The sequence below is a fragment of the Polyodon spathula genome, chromosome 2 (assembly GCF_017654505.1).
Source record: "Polyodon spathula isolate WHYD16114869_AA chromosome 2, ASM1765450v1, whole genome shotgun sequence".
In the NCBI taxonomy this organism is placed as follows: Eukaryota; Metazoa; Chordata; class Actinopteri; order Acipenseriformes; family Polyodontidae; genus Polyodon; species Polyodon spathula.
The window spans coordinates 69694931-69718046 of NC_054535.1; the positions used below are offsets into that span (position 1 = coordinate 69694931).

Here is a 23116-nt window from a genome sequence, read left to right on the forward strand (position 1 = left end):
ACTCATTTTATTCATTTATTTTGGAAAGCTGACATGCGTTGGATCCCATTTCATTTATGTATCTTTATATTCTGGATACACCTGCATTTTTTAAAATTACTTCTTGTAACTGCATTTTTGGTTTGTGCGATAACCTCTTTTTCCGGTAGGCTGTACATGTTAATAAGACGTACTAACAGAATGGCTGTGTCTTGGATGTAAACCCAATAGTACAACCAAACAGGAAACCTGTAAGAATCAAGATATTGAATTGTTTTTGGGTGTTTGTTATCAATCCGTCAAAAGATGCCCTTCATTTAAGAGCTGTTTCTTTTTTAAAACATTGTATAAGACAATACATATCCTCTAATTTGTTAAATGGATACAGTTCTGGGAAGATTTACAAAAGTGTAAATGGTTCCTCTTTTCCGTGTTTGTCCCAGTTGTTTCAAACTAACAGCCTGGAGATGGTGTGTAATTGTTTGAGGTTAATGGACCGGCCATAGACCAGGCATGAAGTACCCTGCAGTCACAGAGCAGCATCCCCCCCCGCCTGTGCTGCTGAATGGTTCGCCCTGGTAAACCTTGTGATTTCTAAGTCAGCCCTCTGGTTAACGGCAGAAGTCTGGCCCAGCCTATTGTTCCTTCATGGCAGCTCCCATTGAAAAGCCTTCAGCGTCTGGTGGAGGTGGATAGCAGGAGCTGTCATGTTGAAACAAATGCTTCTTGACAGATAGACCAGCGGAGGTTAATAGTCACAGTCAGGGCTTGGTGTTTTGGCTGTCTTAAAGCGGGAATCAATTCTGAGCAAAGAAAAAAACTCAAACAGAACGCTCGCAAATGGAGGTGTCGGTGAGGAGGAGCTGAGGAGGCGATGCCTGGAAGCACAGAGGAGGGTATTTTAGTTCGGAATCGTAATATTTAACCATGAATGACTATTATTAGTTTATAGGGGAACAGTGACTTTACTTACATGAAAACTTAATTGCATTGGGACAAGTAATGCTTAGCAAGGAGTATTGTTACTAGTTTTGTAACATTAACATTAACAGCTTGATTTCCCCTTCAAATCTTATTTTTCAACAGTTGTATCACTTCTTTTAACAACGTTTTGGCATAGAATATGTTTGGCTTATACCTTCAATAGGAAACGTTCAATATTTCTTTATGTTTGTTTGTTGAAGTATTGTTCTAGTACAGCACTTAGCTTTCTAGAGTGAGAAACAGTCTGCAAACAGTACTGTGAGACCTCTGATGTTAACATCATTGATGGGGGTTTTGGTTCAGGTGAGTAGTGAAGTGCACCAGTGAAATCACCACTGCCTCTCACAGTGAACAGCATCTCAATTCATCTGTTAGGTTAGAGATTCATGTTAGACCACCTTTCTAAAGACATGTCTCTTAAGTGATTAAGTCATCAGGGGCCATCTTGTTTAGAACGCCACAGTCATCACCATATTTATCAAGTTGGATTTTTTGCACCACACACTAATAGAAGTGTGGTCTTCTCCGCCTTATCCCTGTAAAACCAGCTCTAGAGCATACCATCTGAGGAAGTGAAGTGATTCAGGTGTCTAATTAAATGAGAACATTACAGTATCCATTAGTGGCCGTAGACATCTTTGACATACTGTATGTTTACAAGTGTTTGGTGGCTACCTCTAGTGAAGATGAGAGTGTGTTTCTCATGCGCAAAATCCAACACTTTTGCTTTCTAGAATTCAACGTGGTTCGATGGTCCTGGGTCATTTACGTTTGAAATTTAAAACTGCCTCAGTTGACAAACAGTTTACTTGACTAACTCCAAACTTCACACAAGCATCATCCTTGACACTGTAACAACACAGCTGACTTTTAAGAAACTTGTGTTAAACCAAAATGGCTGTTTGACGCATTTCTTCTTGAAACCTCACAAAATCTTCTTTGGAACAGTTTAAGTGATTGATCTGACACTTGGCACATATTGTCACCATCCAAACCTGCTTGAGAAGCAGAAGTTGCTGTGATACAATTCAATAGTAAAATGGCTGCCACAAATTTCACTGAAACACGCCCTTAACAGCAGACTGCTTTTATTTGAAAACCGTCTGACCCAACAGACTCCAAACTTGGTAGGCATCGTTCCGGTGACAATGGAATACAAATATGTTACAATGGTTATGTTTCATGAAACAATATGGCTGCCACTCCTACATTTTCTTTTTATATTTAAAACTGCTTCAGTTTAAAAACGATTCACTTGATTAACGCCAAACTTGAAAACCATCGTGCCTGTGTCGGTAAAATTTGCATTTTCAAAAATGGCATTTGTGCGTTAAACAAGAAGGCCGTCTGAAGAATTTTTGAAAAAAAAAAACTTTCAAAATCTTCTTCTCTAGAACTGTTGAAGTTGCTGATTTTAAACTTGGCACATTGAGAACTAAACACACTTAGACGAGTACTGAAACTGGGGCTTGGGAGCCATAAAACTGCCTGGCAGTTCTAGTTGTTGTTATTATTATTATTATTATAGATTTAATATAATTATATATAATATGTATGTATTATATATTATTATATAATATATATATATTTCATAACAAACTGTCTAGGAGCTGTGCTGATCCCACCAGTACCCATTGCACGTCTGTCCTGAACATTCACAAGATAAAATAAAAGAATGATGATCATCACGAAACTTTCTATCTATCTGTCCACGACTTATATAACAGGTCGTTGATTCTAAATTGCAAGTCTTTCCTGAATATTCACAAGATAAAATAAAAGAATGATGATCATCACGAAACTTTCTATCTATCTGTCCACGACTTCTATAACAGGTCGTTGATTCTAAATTGCATGTCTGTCCTGAACATTCACAAGATAAAACAAGAAGGATTCACAAAAAGGAGCTGTGAGACTGAGCATTCATCTACTTATTTTCCGAAGAAGCAAGATTCACTACCCTCTAAGTAGGCCACTAGCTTGGCCCACATGAGTCATGTAATCTGTAAATCTAGGCTGAATCAAATGAAGCTTGTGAGTCCCAGATCAAAAAGCATTAATTCTGTCGTGTAAACTATTCAGTGGTGCGCTCAACACTACCGTGATTGTCTTGTGAACACAAAGGAAAGCTGAATCAACATTTCCCATCTAATTAAATGACACAAACAAATGGAGCAAATATGCCACAAAGGGCCCCTGCTTTCTGTTGCCAGACATGAAGTCACGTCAAGAGCAGATCATCTCCACTAGTCACAGAAACCTGCGTCAGGGCTTACATCACCGGCACTTCCAGGTCCAGTAGCACTGCTGCTGGTGTGGTTAAAAGTCAGTGCGGTCTGCAGGGCTGATTCGCCTCTTTAATGACACAGATTGCTTTTCTTCAAATTATATGTTTTAGTCCTGGATCCCAAACCGTGTGTTTTGTCAAGACAAGCCAAAAAGTTTGTTAGTGATAGACAGCATTTTGTGTCTGTCCGTACTACTTTCCAAATGGGGGAAGAAAAAGGGGGAGGGATGGGGGCGAGTAATTCAGTCAGCCAATGAATGGCTCTATTCAGTTACAGGGCTTTGTAAACAGTGCTAGGAGGTGTAACAGCAATCAACAAACTACACTTGCTTTCTGAACCTGTATTTAAAACGGATAAGGCAGCTGAGATCACATTGCCAGGGTAACTAGTGGTGGTGGTATTGTCTAAGTACTGTATTTCATGCCAAACGAATTTGGAGTCAAGGGGAAACTAGGAAGCACATGGCTATAGCAGTGGCCCACAAGCCTTCGGTTTCTGTCTCTGAGATTGAAGTTATAATCCCAGTAAAATGAGACTGTCACATTTAGAAGCTTGTTTAACAGGATAATCTGAACACCATAGCTTTACAGAACTTCATCCATAACTTTAGTCAATAATGTGTGTGTGTGTGTGTGTGTGTGTGTATATATATATATATATATATATATATATATATATATATATATATATATATATATATATATATATATACAGTGAACTCCAAAAGTATTTGGACAGTGACACATTTTTTGTTGTTTTGGCTCTGTATTCCAGCACTTTGGATTTGAAATGATACTATGGGGTTAAAGTGCAGAGTATCACCTTTAATTTGAGGGTATTTTCATCCATATTGGATTAACCGTTTAGAAATTACAGCGCATTTTGTACATAGTCCCCCATTTTAGGGTACCAAAGTATTTATTTGGACAGAGTAACATTATATACAATAAAGTAGTCATGTTTAGTACTTGGTCGCATATCCTTTGCATGAAATGATAGCCTGAAATCTGTGACCCATAAATATCACCAGACCCTGGGTATCTTCCCTGGTGATGCTCTGCCAGGCCTGTACTGCAGCCATCTTCAGTTCCTGCTTGTTTCAGGAACTTTTTGCCTTCAGTCTTCAGCATGTGAAATGCATGCTCAATTGGATTCAGACTGGGTGATTGACTTGGCCAGTAAAGAATTTTCCACTTTTTGGCCCTGAAAAACTCCTTGGTTGCTATGGCAGTGTGTTTGGGGTCATTGTCCTGATGCATGATGAAGTGCTGTCCAGTGAGTTTGGAGGCATTTGATTGTATCTGAGCAGACAAGATGTTTCTGTACACTTGAGAATTCATCCTGCTGCTGCCGTCAGCAGTCACATCATCAGTGAAGACAAGTGAGCCAGTTGCAGCCATACATGCCCAAGCGATAACACTACATCCACCATGTTTCACAGATGAGGGGGTATACTTTGAATCATGGGCAGTGCCTTTTTTTCTCCACACTTTCATCTTTCCATCACTCTGGTACAGGTTAAGCCTCGTCTCATCTGTCCATAAGATTTTGTTCCAGAACTCTACAGGCTCTTTTAGATACTTTTTAGCAGACTGTAACCTGGCCGTTCTGTTCTTGAGGCTTACTAGTGGTTTGCATTTTGTGGTGTACCCTCTGAAGTTCTGCTGATGTACTCTTCTGCGTATGGTAGTCTTTGACACATCTATGCCTACCTCCTGGGGAGTGATCCTGATCTCTTGAACTGTTAGGGGTTTTTTCTTCACCATTGAAAGTATTCTTCGGTCATCCACTATAGTGGTCTTCCTTGGTCTACCAGGTCGTTTGCCATTGCTGAGCTCAGCAGTGGTTTCTTTCTTCTTAATGATGTACCAAACAGTTGATTTTGGCACGCCTAATGTTTTGGCTATGTCTCTGAACAATTTATTCTGATTTTTCTGCTTCATGATGGCCAGCTTTACTTGCATTGACACTTGTGTCCTCATGTTGTAAGACACCAGCAACAGACTCCAAAGGCAAATGCAAAGCCTAAAATCAAGACTAGACATTGACAGCTGTCTTGTGCATGCACTAACAATGCAAACAAATGCATCTGACTAATAAGAAACAGCTGTGAAGCCAATTGTCCAAATACTTTTGGTACCCTAAAATGGGGGGACTATGTACAAACGTGCTGTAATATCTAAACGATTCATCTGATATCTATGAAAATACCCTCAAATTAAAGCTGACTGTCTGCACTTTAACCTCATAGTCATTGTATTTGAAATGATACAAAGTGCTGGAATACAGAGCCAAAACAACAAAAAAATGTGTCACTGACTTTTGGAGTTCACTATGTATATATATCTATATGTGTGTGTGTGTGTGTGTGTGTGTGTATATATATATATATATATATATATATATATATTATATATATATATATATATATATATATATCTGGGCTGTGCAAAGAGGCCAAACTTTGCTGGGGACTCCAAAGGGGGCGGGAAAACGGCAGGGATTCGCACAACAGTGAACCCTACTGGCCAGACACCAAGCACATTCAGAGTGGATAAAAAGCAGGGATCGGTAGTCCGCCCACCTCTGTTATGGATTGCTTGATGTAAAAACGATTCTGGCTTTAGGCTTTTGAGATCAGAGGACACTCACACGCCCCCAGAGCGTTTATTCTGTGCGGGGACTCGCTGCGGTGAGGAGAAAAAACATAATTGGACAATCCATATTGGGGGAAAATAAATTTTAAAAAATAATTGGTCACTCTAAAAAAAAATAAAAAAATAATAATAATAATAATAATAATAATAATAATAATAATAATAATAATAATAATAATAATAACAAGGATCCAAATCTCTATGGCATAAGTAAGAAATGAACAGGTGCAGGGTGCCCCATTGCGATATCAGTTATGTCATGCAGAATCCCAACTCAGCACAGTGTTACCTTACTAACAAGCCTGTCCATTTCAACTTCCTTATCACCAGCTTCCTAGGAGCTGTAGAAGCACAATAACATGCCCACCCTCTGTCAGAGTCAGGAAAGAGTTCCTTTCTCAAAACAGTGTGTGGGAAGGACATGTAGATATACAATGGGCTGTGTAGTGAATGCGTAAGTGCTGGTCAACTCCACTATGAAGTATCTTGTCACACTCTTCTTTGTCATGGTTTAATGTACTGTATGCTTCTTAGCCAAACCCTTTCCACAATAGGAGCTTACTAGTTAGCATGTTTGTAGAAGGGCTTTTCTTAGCTTGGCTGATCTGTACAGATTTTATACAAATGTATGTATTTATTTAACCTGGATAGAACCCTTGATATATGTCTCATTTACAAGGGAGTCCTGGTAGGAGAATGCAGCAAGAAACAGCATAATAAAATCAATGGAAACAATTCATTCAAACAGGACAACAACACTTCAAACAGTCATAAAAACAGCAATACAAAATAAAAGCATACAAAACAGAACAATTCCAATGCACATGATCCTGGTCATAGTTAATATTGACAGGATTTGCAAAGTGAATTTAAAAAGGTATTGTGAAGAGGCTGCTTTTATATTCCAAGACAATGAATTCTGGAGATGAGATGCTTCATATACAAAGACATGTTGGCCCATATTAGATATCAATTTACAGATTTTAAAAGTAGACGTTTTGATCTTAGTGCATAGGTATAGTTGCATGCCTCTAACAGAGATCTAAGGTAACTTGAAGCATTTCCAGTGTACATCTTATACACTATCAGGAATACTTTCAATTTGATCATGCGCTCAGAACAACTTTTGCAGATCTCAAAACATCCAGTGGCTCTGGGAAGACAGCAATCAGCAGTGAAGAGATCCCATCTGTAAGATAAATACCACCATTCTAAGAACAGAGCAATGGTTTCCATAGAAATGTCTCAAGGGGCTTCATCTGTGTACAGTGCCGTGAAAAAGTATTTGCCCCCTGTCTGATTTTCTGCATTTTTGCACATTTTCTGCATTTTTTTCACATTGAATTTGGTCAGATCTTTTTGTGGGTTGTAGTAGTATATAGAGGGAGTCTGAGAGAAAAAATGACACCAAAGTTTGGTGCTTCTTTCATTTGTTTGGTGTGCAAGGTAATCAAATATGCAATCTTCAGGTATTAAAAACTTATTGCCCCCCCTAGTTAACTCAACCCAATTAAAGGGATAGTTAGGGTCAGCTGTTTGAATACTTTGGTTAACAATCAGGCCTGATTTGGGCTAGCCCTGCCCAATATAAATCTGACTAACTTTGGCCCTTACCATCAGAGTGAAGTTGTCAGCACACAGGTTCTAGAGACATCATGCCATGATAGAAAGAAATTCCTGAAGACTTCCGGAAAAAAGTTGTTGATCTCTGTCAGTCTGGAAAGGGTTACAAAGCCATTTCTAAGGCTCTGGGGCTCCACCAAACCACAGTCAGAGCCATATTGTCTAAATAGAGAAAGTTTGGGACAGTAGTGAATCTTCCCAGGAGTGGCCGTCCTGCCAAAATCTTTCCAAGAGCAAGGCATACAATCATCCAGGAAGTTACAAAGAACCCTAGAACAACATCCAGGGATCTGCAGACCTCTCTCGCCTCGGCTAAGGTCAGTGTTCATGACTCCACCATCAGAAAGACACTGGGCAAAAATGGGATTCATGGCAGAGTAGCAAAGCAGAAACCAGTGCTCACTAAGAAGAACATGAATACTCGTCTCAAGTTTGTCAAAAAGCACCTGGATGATCAACTAGAGTTCTGGAACAATGTTCTATGGACAGATGAGTCAAAAGTAGAACTTTTTGGCCATCATGGGCCCCGTTATGTCTGGCGAAAACCAAACACAGTAAGAACCTCATACCAGCGGTCAAGCATGGTGGTGGTAGTTTCATGATTTGGGGATGCTTTGCTGCAACAGGACAACTTGCCATCATTGAAGGAACTGTGAATTCTGCTCTGTATCAGAGAATTCTACAGGAGAATGTCAGGCCATCTGTCCGTGAGATGAAGCTGAAGCACAGCTGGGTCATGCAGCAAGACAATGATCCGAAACACACAACAAGTCTACATCAGAATGGTTGAAGAACAAGAAAATTGAAGTTTTGGAATGGCCTAGTCAAAGTCCAGACCTAAACCCCATTGAGATGTTGTGGCAGGACTTGAAACAAGCAGTTTATGCTGGAAAACCCACAGATGCCACTGAGTTGAAGCAGTTCTGCATGAAGGAGTGGGCCAAAATTCCTCCATGGCGCTGTGAGAGACTGATCAATAACTACAGGAAGTGTTTGGTTGCAGTTATTGCTGCTAAAGGTGGCGTAACCAGTTATTGAGTCTAAGGGGGCGATTACTTTTTCACACTGAGGCATTGAGTGTTGCATAACTTTCTTTAATAAATAAATGAAATAAGTATCAAAATTTTGTGTTATTTGTTCACTCAGGGTCCCTTTTGTCTAATATTAGATTTTGGTTGAAGATCTGATAACATTCAGTGTCAAAAATATGTAAAAATGCAGAAAATGAGACAGGGGGCAAATACTTTTTCACGGCACAGTATCTTTCTGTTTCTGCAGGTGATGTAAACCTCTGTATAACCTCATTGCTTGCAGTTACTTCCTTTTGCTTCCTGTCCTATAATTGAAGCGAGGCATGCAGTATACTTGTGTTGTAATATTCTAGTTTGCAAGAGTGCGTTGTATGAGTGATGCAAACCCAAGACACAGGACTGGTATAAACTGACATGCTACATTTGTACGAATAAGCCTTTATATATATACAACAAGAAAATCCATAATACTTTAAATACAGATAATACATAATATATGCTATACAGTAATAAAATAAATAAGTAAAATAATAATAATAATAATAATAATAATAATAATAATAATAATAATAATAATAATTAAACAATGCATAATACATTAAATACAGTGGAAAGTGCATAATATATGATAGTAGCATAATACATGAAATAGTACATTAAATACAGTGGAACGCTCATAATACATTATAGTAACATAATATGTGAAATATTAGCAGCAACACACAGCTAATAGCAGATATAAGGCTTAAAGAGCATGGAAAGCAAGAGAGAACAGGTGGGAATCTGGGAATCAATATATATTGACCAGCCTGTCTGCTCTGTACTCTACATACTGTAGGACAATAATCCCAGGACTGGCCAGGACTGGAACATACTTTACTAGTGCAGCTGAGCTGGGTACCATAGAACTGGAATGTCTTTGCTGTAGAAAATTGTATGGAATGCTGAAGACATGATCACCAATATTAATGAGAGTAAAATATATTAAATAATTTGGATTGTGGGAACCAGGACCACTTTTCCGAAAAGATTTCCAAATGCATAGCTGAAAGCATGTTTTAAACAGTCGCAATTGTCACTGGCATTTCCCAGTCTGCTTTTTATCATGTGTTGCCAGTTGTGTTCAATGTATTTTTGAGGTGAACAGCCCAAGTACCTAATTTTCACTAAAGTCAGGGTGTACTTACAAACCTTGAAAACAAATTTCTATGACATTTATGGTTTTCCCAGCATGTTGGGAGCAATAAACTGCACAAATGTGCCACTAACCCCTCCAGCTCATTCCCAGCATCTGTATAGGACCATGATCTATTGTGTGTTAATTGTCTAGGCTACTAAGTAGACAAAGTTAAAAATACTAATAATTAAAATAAGATGAAAAAAACCCTAAAATTATTTAGTTTCAATTTAAAATAATCTTTTATTCGCATTGTACACCAGTGTATACAATGCAGCAGCATGATTTATATTGTGTTACCAGTAGGGTAAAGTACAAAAAAAGGGTGCTAGGTATTCATTTGATTTTACTACTGTACTTTAAACTGTATAGGCCTACTGTACAGATTAATATTTATACAAAATGTAATGTGTTAGCGCACCCAAAACACATTAGTGTTATTTCAGCGCAGTGATTTATGTATATGTGTGCGATTTTATTGGATTGTTTTTAAACCCAATACCTCCTTATGTCGGACAGACATGTCCGGTTTATCGAGGGGCTGCTGTATGATTATAAAAAGCTTTTTGGGGGTGAAGGATGGGGCGTCACTATAGAATCTGATGGGATTAAACTGCCTTTCATTTGTGTGTGTGTATATATATATATATATATATAAAAAAAACTGTATTAAAATAGTTAAAATGAAGACAGAACAGAATGCATTGTACAGATGACGTTTACATTTAACAAACAATGTTATTTTGATTCTTGCACCCTTGCATGTACAGACGTTATCCTTCAGGCACTCTCTGCTGCAGCAAACCCGAACTCAACTGCTGCTATTTTATTTGAAACAATCTCGCTAAGATGACGCAAATAATATTGAAATTAGTATATTGTGGCTCTCTTCATTAACATATTTTTTCTTAGTACATATGACAAAATGTGCACTTTGCGAATTGTCATAACACAAATGCAAATTGCGGTATGTTTGCGCTGCGACTGGCCCATCTTAGTACATCTACCCCTTAGTGTCTTGCGCTTGCCAAGCCAGGGTTTTTTTAGTACAAAAGTGAATTATTCCGTGCATTAAATGAGTGACTGTAATGTCCTCGCTACATTACTGTTTCTGTCTTCTCTGTACTCTGTTTCTTTATAAACTTAATCCCAATTCTTTGATATTTCACATAATTGGTCACTAATCAGTTGGTGCTTTTCCAGTTCTTTGTTTTGTGAAACTGCTCCTCCCAGCAATGTTGCTGGTTTCTCTTGTTTTCTCACTAGTGATTAAGAGAGAATTTTATTTACACAGGTGCTTAACGAAAATATTCTTCAAAAACATGTTGAGGGGTTTAACAGCTTTGGACCTTTTTTCTTCCAATCTGTAAAAACATGCCTGGAATTTTCTTTTTTTTTCTTTTTCTGCAGGTCAACATGTTTGTAGAAGGCTTCCATGATGCTCTGCTGCTCTATGCTTTGGCGCTTCATGAAGTGCTGAAGAACGGCTACAGCAAAAAGGATGGAGACAAGATTGTGCAACACATGTGGAACAGGACATTTGAAGGTACAAAAACATTAAAATAATAATAACTCATTTAAAAGTAGTTGCTTAAGCAAGGCCGTTCACCAACACAAGAGAGCAACTGCGAAATGCATTTCAAGAATATTTTTGCAAGGCTTTCTGGCAGTGCCTTCTAACTGAAGTCCTGCTTTTCCTTTGGGTGTCAAGCCCCCATTTGGTTTTACTGTTCCACTGGATTTTGTTCTAGAAAATGACTAACAGGCCTGACTAGTAGTCTGTACCATGGAGAAATTAGAGAAATCCACAAGTCTAGGAATTCCATTGGCTACACTGACACACATACAACTACATTATAAATGACTACACAGGATATCTTTATATGTTGTTGTAGGCTGAATGACTCCCAACTGTTGTTTTAATGCTTCGCCCACATTGCTCTGCAGCAAACGGAATCAGCAGCATTTCATTTGTATTTTGGATGAACTCTAATATATTTGTTTGGCTTGGAAAGCATTAGGTCTGAGCAGCTAAGTGTGCTAATTCCTGTACCCCTTAGCAGGAATTTAACATTTGTCACCTGCACATGTTATTAGCTCCCACTGGAGTACATTGTTCACTTTCTCATAGGCCAAGTTAAACCTCCTCTCACAGGCTCTCAATTCAGATAACAACTATGCTAACTGCCATTTGGTGCACCTATTATGATCTATGAGTAATTCAAAACGCTAAGCTTAATGTACATCTTGAACGCTCAATTAAAACAGGAGGAGGTTTCTAGATATACCAGTACTGTTTAAATCCTTTTCCAAGTGGGGATGTTTCTTATGACTGCATGGCCAATTATTATTATGCAGGTCCTTAAAACAGGATCACATTTTACTTGTAGAAAATAATACAGTAAAAATGTGAGCAATTCAGGAATGCAGACACAAGGATGAAATTACAATTTCTTTTGACGATGCCAACAAAAACGCTGAGAGACTGCTGAGATTTCCTGTTGTAGCGCCCGTCCGTCCGGAATGTGTCGACTCTCACTCTTGTTTTCCATGGAATGTGTAGCTCTTGCAGCTAATTAATGTTCTCATTCCTTGAATGCCATTCCTTAGGCATTGCAGGCCAGGTGTCTATAGATGAGAACGGTGATCGAGACGGGGATTTCTCTGTGATCGCCATAACAGACCCTGAAGCAGGTACACACGAGGTAAGGGGGGAAGGCATGGTGCCTGCATATTTAAAAGAGGTCATGCTCTGATCCAGTGCAAAATTAGGCAGAGTGTCCGACTGGAGCATGTCATCTGCATGCCACGGTACATCACAGACAAACCACATGCATGACATCACCGTACCGTATTGAGTTTCTACCATTTTCTGACATCACAATCTTTTACAATGCAGGACAGTACAGTACAAATGTATTTTCATATAGCGCCCTTCACGCCACGGTATCCTGGAGTGCTGTACAAAGTTAAAAACAAAACAAAATAGCTCACGTATACAGTACACTCCAGTTGTAACCAATTATTTAAAAGCACATTTAAAAAAGTATGTTTTCAAGTATGGTTACGTATCACAGCCACATGCAAGTATTCTCTGCAGTGCCTTTCAGTCCTCGTTCTAGCAACAACGGACTCAATAAAGGGTTATATCGCACTCATGATGGTGCATGAATAGACTTCACTTCTACATGTGTCGATATTTACTGTCCTGTAACCCTTATTACACACAAGTTTATCAGACAATCACTTTGCAAATGGAGATGCAATTTTCTGCTCGTATGAAACCAAACAAGCGATTTATTTAAAAGCCAAATCCAGACACTGAGCCCTGAGAATATGAGTTCCATTCCAGTAGGCAGAATAGAAGTGAGATGCACCCAGAATTACAGGGCTGATCCTCTAACATGAATGCACAGAAGACAACATGTACCAACGAAGATAAACAACAAGGTGGCTTCTGCGGCTGGCGTGGTGGCTTAATGCAGTAGGCTTTCAAATCCAGCACAGGTTGGTTTCACAATTTAGTCCGTCATTTAGCTTCATTTGCTGGCAGGGCAGTGTGGGGAAGCGCTCAGTAAGTTCACATTCTGAATTTTCTTTAACCAATAAAATATGTTTACCTGTAGAAAGTGGAAGGGTTCTATTTAAACTAGATGACCTATTTGGCCCTGCCTGCTATACTTAACATGCACACCTCACATCTACTGTGTACATGTGAAGCTTGCAGATGTTGAACTTCTGACTTGAAAAGCATGGCTTATTTAGTTTGCCTGAGGAGGTCATTGTGTTGCCAAAATGGACATATGTCTTTAAGCACCAAGTCAAAATAGTATTATTCTACCATTAAATTGCTACAGAAATCAGAGTACTTGCTGTAATGTTAATGAAACACAAACTGGAAAAGGTTGTGTTTTGAACACTTTTTACAGTGAAACCAGGGGATTTACAGTACCCTCTCAGATCTTGGCATACTCGAAGTTTCTGAACATGCCATTCAGCATGTGTTGTGTGTGCGGTTTCATGAAGTTATGACAAGAGCATGACCACCACACAGCCTGCCACAGTTTGTGCTATTCCCTGCTCTGAGGATAAACAGAGTGTGCTGTGGTCTCTTTCATGAGTGCTAGGATTCTCCTGTGTTGTGAGCTACCACAGCTAGTGCAATCCTCCTGCTCTTAACCCGTTTACCTGTATTTATTTGTGTCAAAGCAGCAACTGTGATAAATGTTGCAATTTATTTAATTTCATTTTACCACATACCAATTTAAAATATACAGCAAAATTGCTAACAGGCTATATTGTTTTAGCACAATATTATATGAAACAAAAACACACAATTTCAATGGGAAGGTTGTTTGTCTAATACAGCTGGTGGCGGCTACTGACTTTTTTGACACATGAGGCACAAACGTGTTAAAAGTAAATGTACTTTGTTCAGCTGATTTCAGATATGCCTCCGCTGAGAGCATTTTAATGCATTGAAATAATAGACTGCAGTCGCTATGTAAAATATACCCCCATCAATTAAAAAAAAAAAACATTAGCACTGTAAACACACAACTTACAGAACCTTAAAACCGCATAGTATTTAGTTCTACAAGTCATTATATGACACTAGCGTGGAACATACGCTATAAAGACGCAAATACAATATCACAAAATCATTAACTCAAAATGAACAAGGTAACTTGTCGTGGCAAGAAATTGACAGTTTTACGTCCATTAAAAGAGATGTAACATTGCCTTATTTAGTTGAAAGAAGGAAACATGGACAACAATAGTTTGTTCACAGCGCTGCCTTCCATTTTATGGACTCCTTGCTGTGTTCATTTACCGACTTTCTTCACTTTTTCGGCAGCACTACATTGTTACAGCTTTCTGGCATTGTGAAAGCGAGGTGAGACTTTAAAATAATGTCACTAGCACTTCTGTGGACTTAAATTTATTTAATATGCTTAATTATGTTTATGTTTCTCAGTTGATTAAAACAAATGTGCAAAATGTTTTTTTAGCCTTTGGGAATTATTGGTGAGGCCATGCCTCACTTGCCTCAGCTGACAAGCTCCCTCTGAATACAGCAAATTACTCCAGTGTGCGCTCACAAATGGTTGTGCACCTGGAATTGTACATGTTTTGTTCACCCACCATTACAAAGCCGTACACACACATCAAAGCGATCCAATAGGTCATTCGCAAGAGTCACAAGCTGAAACAGAAACAAACATCCAAAGAGTCATCCATACAAGAAAGCATGTAAGAACAGTATGTGTGCTACAAACTCACACACGTAACATTAATTAGTAAAGACAAAGGAACCAGATCTTACAATGAAGGAAGAGGGACAGCCATGTTGTTTCTAGTCCTAATGTACTGTATGTGCTTCCTGTTCTCATCTGCTTGTGGATCAGGGTTTCATGCTTGTGGATCAGGATTTCATGCCTTATTGTTGATGTCGGTAGCTGCATGCCCACCTTTGCCGTGCTATTTTTTAACATCATCTTTTTGTCATACGGTTCATCAGGTTTCTCAGAACTGGTAATCGGGATGACAGGGATCCAGATTTTGTAGTCCTATATTTTGTGATCGACATTTTCTGAAAAATCTGATCAAAATGGTCTAGATAAAAGTAATGTCAATCACAAAATATAGGATTAGAAAATCTGGATCACTGTTATCCAGATTAAACATTTTGAAAATCCGGCCCCTGGTTATATGTGAGCTTCACCTAGAATTTTAGGATTGAAACATAATTAAAACTATATATATATATATATATATATATATATATATATATATATATATATATATATATATATATATATATATTGTGACAGAGTGCTGCTCAGTCAGGCTAATTCAGCACAGCAGTCCAACAGCATGTCTTGCAGCTAACCTTTTTTTTTTAATCTCTTTCTTTTTTTTCCTTCAGGTTGTTGCGAACTACTACGGAAAAAATCAAAGCTTTGAGGTGCAACCGAACGTGAAGATTGACATGTTCATTCAAAGACTTCCTCACGATGAAAACAGAGTCCATGGAAACCGAGACACACCCCCTTGTAAATCATGTAATTTTTTCAAATCATTTTAATAGCGCTAAAAACTGTCAAAACCCAAAGGTAAAAATGTGAAAAGACCCCCAGGGACAGTATTCACTAAGCATTTGCATCAGTAAGTGCATCAAAGTCCTGTTTACTATGTCTTATAAATAAAACCCAAAGGCTTACAAATACACGGCCCTTGAAAACATACCAGCTATCTGGTGTAGCAGTTCTGTCCCATACTTGCTGTAGTGTTGACTGTTAGCAAATATACTGTTTGAGTAGCATTCTAATACCAGACTTCTTGCTCTCCAGTGTCAATGCAGTGGTGAGACTATAATGGCAATGCAGTGGTTCTGTAATAAGGGCCCATGGTGTCCTGAGGGCAGCTCCAATGACCCTGATATTTCATCTAAGTACCATTGTGTGCTGCTTTATCTGCACCACTCAGCAGTATTTGTGTCTAAACAACTGTGTTGTTATTTTTGGTGTTCTCCTAGTGGTTCTGGTAGTGGTAATTATAATGATATTCCAGTTGATATCTTTTAAAACATTCCTGCATTGGAAAAGCAAGCAATGCTTTTTTTACCAGTGATTTCTTGTCGCGAGGCAACCCTAATTGCTTTAGAAAATACAGTCATCTCAACAGCTTGTATTCAGGGATCATTTTCCTGAAATTGTGAAAGCACTTCATAGGTGTTGCATGCCAAAGTCTAATCTATAAGAGTTTATTACTGTTGCACTGCTGGTGACTTACATAACATCAGTCAAATTACACAGACGAAAGAGTGTTATACAAAGAAGCGCTATTACCTAACCCTTCTCTATCTTTAGCTTGTTATTTTCATTATGCATAAACCTGAAACCTATTAAAAAAAAATTTAAAACACCTGTTAAAGTTACCAAATATGTAAACTTTGTAAAAAAAACAATGTGGAGTAAACAGCTTTGAAAAATTTGTTCATCAAACCATCTTTCAATTGGTACTTATAAGCAGTCTTTCTAGGTATCAGCTCAGTTTTAAGAAATGTACCAAGAGTTGTTTACAGGAAATGTATCAGCATTGTTTTCAGCTGGGAAAAGGCAGTGAAATATGAACAAAATGCATAGATAATATATCTGCATGGGGAATAAAGAGACAAGTCAAACAGTCAAGAAACTGTTTATGGCAATATTTGAAATCCCTCAGATGCTCAGTAGCAGCTCCTCCCAGTGAATGCCTGGCTTGGTGTTGATTGCAGTTTCAGTGAAGTGCATTGGGTTGTTGTGCAGGGGAAGGTGATTTGTGATGCCTTGCCTTTGTTTTCTAAGCAGGTGGGCTTGGGGAGTCAGCAGTCACTGGCATCGTGGTAGGAGCTCTTCTAGGAACAGCCCTGCTGCTGGCATTCTACTTCTTCAGGTTAGTGAAGCACAGCCTGCTGCATCTCCATGTGCTTGCATTGCAGTCTCCTTCCTTTACTTTACACACAGTCTCTCAAACACTCACATACACCTCAGTCAGACATGACAGTCACTTAGAAACGATTACAGCCGTCCTCTATTAGAAATCTTGTGTGCAAAGTTTAGAAGCTAATTATTGAAATGCTGAACCTTACTTGTTACCCACCATAATATTTGTATGGTGTATGTAAACAGCCTGTAGTAGATATTATACTGTACATTACTGTACACAATGCAGCGAATGTTCTGTAACAGAGTCCCAGTGTAAGGTGTGAGTGATTCCTTCCTTATATAACATGGTCAACTGTACACCCTCACACACGCACACAGCCATGTGGGATCTGGTTCTGTGGCTTTTGAGCAACCCCATACAATATAATGCAATGCGATACCACTTCAATTGATTCTCACAATAGCAGCTAAAACAATGAAGGTTAAACAAGGGAAGCCAAACAATCCAGGCCAGTCTTTGCTAGGAATGATAATAATAACACTGTGCAGAGGCCAGGCTAAACAGACTAATTCCACAAAGGAATCCCATTCTTGCAGTGCCCTAGAAAGAGACTTAGAAAAAGACCTGACCAAATCATCTGGATTATGATGGAAATTAAATCACTGCAATATGCATGTCAGTGAAGGTAAAGTAATGCGTTTCATGTGAACTCATCAAGGTGATCCTTTGCTATCTGAAGCTGGTGCACAGAGACTGTGTCGAGGTCAGCAGTAAAGGCACCACTGGCAGAGACGTGAATACATTTGTCGTAGTAATTACAGAGAGGCAGAATGGAGAACAGTCACAGAAAACATTCCCATGGCAGACTGCAGGTCAGCTCTAGTGGAAGAGAAATCTGCGAACTGGGTTCAGAGTGTCAATTGGAAATGGTCTAAACATGGACCTGTAAGCCAGCAAAATGTCTGAAGTCTATCTATAAATGAATCAACACTAGTTTCTTTCTTGTTTCAGTCTGCTTTTCCAACACTGGCACGCATTGTGCAGTAAAGTAGGATTTACAGAGTAGCCCTGTCCTCTCCTGTGCCATTGTGTCCCATTGTCCACTACTTTGGCCCTAGGCATGAATTTGAGAAACCTTGAAAATAAGTTCTAATGTATTCATGTCCCATTCATGTATATTGACAGGAGCGGATGGATTGTCATCATTAGGAACTCAAAATATTGAAAAAAATCAAAGTGGGGTTATACTTCCTCTTTTGTGCCAAACTGAGCATAACACATACTGGTTTGTAGGGAAAAGGCTGGGAATATGGAGACTACAGAGGTGGAATGTAGGGTTAGGACACCCGACCCTAGGGCAATGTGCTTTCATACTTGCTTTCTAAGAACCAGCTTTTTACATAGAGTCAATCTACTTGTCTCCCTGGGCATTCTGCTTAATTAGAATAGTTTCTGAGATAAGGAAGCTTTTAAGTTGTGTGGTTCTTAAACTGTCCAGGGTCACAGTATTAGAAGTATTAGTCACACCAGACTGCATTTGCACAGGTCCTTAGGCGCCCTATAAGGTTTCTTTAAAAGTTACGAAAAAAAAAAAAAGCCATGCAGTTAATAAATCTCATGATGAGCTTTATCTGCATGAACTGACTACGCTCTCAAGCATGTTTTAATTTTGTGTTGGGGCTCTAAAACTTATCTTAGTGACTGCAGCATCTAGACATCGTGCTCCCGCCCACCCCACCCCCCACTTTATAATGCTGTAGTCAGGAGCCATAGGTAAAAAAGACGTGCCAATATAAATTCCATCGCAGCAGCACCATTCAAAGCAATTGTTTTATTTTTTTTGTAATGCAGGCAATAGCAAATGATATGCATTGATGAATACTGTCAGTCACCTACTATTATCAGCCCACTATGCACATAAAATGCACATCTCTACATTGACCGCACTTTGTTCTATCACACATCTAATTCAGTCCTTATTGAAACGGCCTTGTCATTCATTGATCCCTGTGTCTCCAGGAAGAACTACAGGATAACCATAGAGAGGAGAATCCAGAGAGAAGAGTGCGACATCGGGAAGCATCGCCAGCTGCGAGAAGACTCCATCAGATCCAACTTTTCAGCAGCATAAAAAAGAGGACGGAATGCTGTGACTCCCCATAAGCTTTTAGAGGGATGTGACCAAAGACTTTGCAGGCTGTTCAAGAAGACATTTTAGTTTCATGTTATTTAAGATGTAGAGTTATTTTTTAAAATCTCATTTTCTTTGACTTTCAGGAAACTCAGGAAAGTTGTAATAATTACACAGTGCCACTCCACGGCATCTCATCTCTGTAGAAACAAGGATGTATTTTTACAGTATTCTGTAAGGTTTTTTTAGTGGACAGTACTGAGTGCAGGGGTAGCGATTGGTCTCTCGCTGTAGTTCACCTTCCGTGTTCACGCTCACTGTAATTCACCTTCCGTGTTCCCAGCCCACAGCACAACAGCTAAGACGTACAGTTTAATTCCAACAGGTTTTGTTGCAACGCAATGGACTAGACCCCCTCGCTCATTTCCTGCTTTCTTTCTGCCTGCTGTCCCCAAGTTTACAGCAAGGTTTATCCAGATACTTCACAACTTGTCATTTATGTGAGGGAATGTAATTCATGGTAAACATTTTAAGACAAAAGAATGTTTTTCATTAACCATATTAGGGAAAAGGAATTGCGAAAAAAGACAACCATAGCTGTGACCTTGGCGTTGGTTTATTCATACAAGTGTTGTGTGTGTATAGAATTCTATAGAATTTAGGGGGTGCTATAATACCACTGAATTTGTAGCAGTCCAAGCACATTTGGAATCATTTAGAGGAAAGACAACAAATACTGCATTTTGGTCAATGCGCCCGAAATAAAGTTAAAAAGGGTGACTAGGCTGTGGATACATTGGCATATAAATATATTAAAATATCTGGACAAAGGAGGCACTGTAGCTGTTCAAGCCTGAAGCTCTTTACCATTTTCTTTACATATCATTTGTATTTATGTTTTAATAACAAACATACAATGTATTGTTATTTAATTGAATACAAAGTTTCCAGGATGTGTGCTTTGGTATTGCCTGCATTTCTCTTACCACATCAGTACACCACTATGGGAAGATTTTTAATGTTATGCTGAAGCCTAAATGTAAACTTAGTAACGCGTTGAAATGTCTGAAATCTTCTTGGTTATCAGTTAGTCAGATTTGTATTTTTCCATTACATTGGTATGAACAACCTTTGAATTTTAAATTGCTTTGGAGTACCCCTAAGAAACATTTTAATAGCATTTTAAATTACCCTTACCTTTTCAAAATATCTGAAATCATTTATTATTTGTTTTGTTATTTGCCCCTGCTTATTTATTTATAAGTAGCTGATCTGATTATGCAGATCTATGAACTTAATATCAAACAAACAGCAGGGACACTTTCAAACTTCATTGAGATGGCATTTCCAGCCGACAGAAAAGTAGGTGAAGATAGTGATTTTACTGGACATTTTTAATGGGTTAAACACAAAGTATATACATAAACCAACCAATAATACAAAATAGGTCATGTCTGTTTAAAGTAGGTTGAAAAACAGTTTGAATTGATATGCCTGTTTTTCAGGAAATTATGTAAGTTCAATTCAATTTTCTATGGCTTTGGGGCTATTTGGAGCTATAGTTGTCATGCTTCCCTGGTTACCCATTGGCTCACAGCTCTGACCAATAATCTCTGGTCTCATTTTGGCCTGGTTTGTGTTTTGGATTTGTACACAATCCAGCTTCCTGCATATTCTTATTTTTTCACAGATAAATATGAAGTGCTATATTTAAGAAATTTGACAACTGATTAGATGATTAGCCATGGCAGTCCATGTTGTTAGTACTTGTCAGTGAGATTGTGTTTTTAACTATAAAATACTTTTAAAATGAACTTTAAAATCGTTACTACAGTTTTTGATTTTCTAATAGACTTACACTTTATTATAATAACTATAGAGCTACTGAATTTTATCTCTAAAAAGACAGTGGGCATCAAGCAATGTTTAAATAGTCACCGCTGGCAGTTTATCAAACAGTGTAACTAACACCAGAATGGATTCTAATCTAATACATTCTCTCCTGAACTCATGCTGTAAAAGGTTAAGCCCTACACCACAACAAATACTACTAGAGCTCCTCTCTCCAAGCTCTTTTGCCAGTTTTGACTGATATACTTCCTATTTTTTGAGATTTCCTAGAAGAGAAATGTAATGTAAATTGGATGAATTATTTTTTATTGACACACACACATACAAAAAAACAAGTTATAATCTGGAACCTGTAAGGATTGAAAGAGTAGGGTTGGAAACAGAGGCCTAGTCATCTCTAGCGGTACACAAGGTGGTAAACACATTTAAAGAGTGCTTGATAGTAACACAGGCCCAGTCATCTCTAGCAGTACACAAGGTAAACAAATTTAAAGAGTGCTTGATAGTAACAGAGGCCCTATCTCTAGCAGTACATAAGGTAAACACACTTAAAGAGTGCTTGATAGTAAGATGCCCAGTCATCTCTAGCTACACAAAAGTAAACACATTTAAAGAGTGCTTGATAGTAATAGAGGCCCAGTCATCTCTATCTAAATAAACTTTGGGGTTATTTGTTATTAAACCCACCCTTGTGCTTTTACTTACTGTTACAAACAGAAATCCACACTGGCACTATTACATTCTGTATAGCTTTGGTAGACAAAGGGACCTATTTTAATAAATTACATAGTGAAGGGTTCTCCAAAGGGGTTTCTAAATTTTTCAGATGAAACCAGTATGTATAGAATCTAGTGTCACCATTGTCACCACTTGGTTCTGTGCAGCTTTGAAACAGCTAGAATAACAAGAATAAACAAAAGTTTTTTATTTTTTTTTTTTTTTTTATGCACTGTTCCTTTAAAAATGTGGAGTGTTTTTAATTACCTTGATTTAGTGCATACACTATAAATAAATAACTAACATTGTTGTAGACGGTGCCTTTCAGAAATACAGAAACATTCTTTTGTAAGATAACATTGTTTGCTAAACCTGCCCATTCTTTCCTTAAGTCAGACATTATGGTGAAGATAAGCTATCTCATGTTCTGAATGCCAATTTCTTACTGGCCTTAGTGAAGTATAAGGGTTCTGTCATTGCAAAATGATGAGGGGGAAGAAGAAATTTGGTTCTTCACAATAAAAGGGGACATTAATACTGCACAATCTATAGAAAAAGAGTGCTGATGTAAGTAGAAGTGTCTGCATATAATGTTATTTATTGCTACTGTTTTTTGTTTGTTTTTTTGGTAGAAATGTAATATTCATGACTGTAGATGTAACCTCTTGGATCTTTTGTGTAATGTATTTTATTGAGAGGTTTTTCATTTTAAAAAGTAACCTGCCTTTCCCAGTGTTTATATAATAAATTACGTGCACATGGCTTTGTAAAGACTTCCTGCGAAACAGAAATGTGAGGTATTTCGAATGGTGTGCTATATTGACAATACACATGTGTAAAAATGTATCTTGCATCTGAATCTCAGTTCTAGGAGTGGCTACAGTATTCATCATTCTTGAAGTAAGGTTTTCATTCAGAACACACCCTTCTGTGTTCCGTTTTTGAGAACACCTTGGCTGCATTAAAGAAGTCGTCCACACGGTTCTGTTTTCATTTTGGAATTTTTACTGACATTTTATTAACATATAATGACATAACATAAATAACATAAATTCAATCCTTCTGAAATCAAATGCTACCTTGTTTAGAAGATTTAACTCTCATTCAATATGTAAGATGCAGCTCAAAACTATCTAGAGTAGTTTCAAGTTAGAAGTACAGAAAAATGTAATACTTTACTGTTGCCTACTATTTTACTACTTATCCAGGTGGCATATCTTTTTAAGGATAGAAATACTGGGCCACTT

The 23116-nt window shown here is 38.1% G+C and overlaps 1 protein-coding gene across 6 annotated transcripts in view; it reads left to right on the forward strand.

The window, feature by feature from the left end:
• The window catches only part of LOC121299706 (atrial natriuretic peptide receptor 3-like), a 32418-nt gene extending 9573 nt beyond the window's left edge, over positions 1 to 22845 (forward strand). For 2 of the 6 annotated variants that reach the window (XM_041227646.1, XM_041227663.1), the window contains exons 4-8: positions 11150 to 11285; positions 12350 to 12444; positions 15669 to 15804; positions 17089 to 17176; positions 19190 to 22845. In XM_041227646.1, the coding sequence (XP_041083580.1) occupies positions 11150 to 11285; positions 12350 to 12444; positions 15669 to 15804; positions 17089 to 17176; positions 19190 to 19301 (567 nt within the window). In that variant the 3' untranslated portion in view covers positions 19302 to 22845. The remainder of the gene's footprint in view (positions 1 to 11149; positions 11286 to 12349; positions 12445 to 15668; positions 15805 to 17088; positions 17177 to 19189) is intronic. The other 4 variants (XM_041227654.1, XM_041227694.1, XM_041227673.1 and 1 more) reach the window with 3 other exon arrangements.
• Positions 22846 to 23116: the final 271 nt, after the last annotated feature.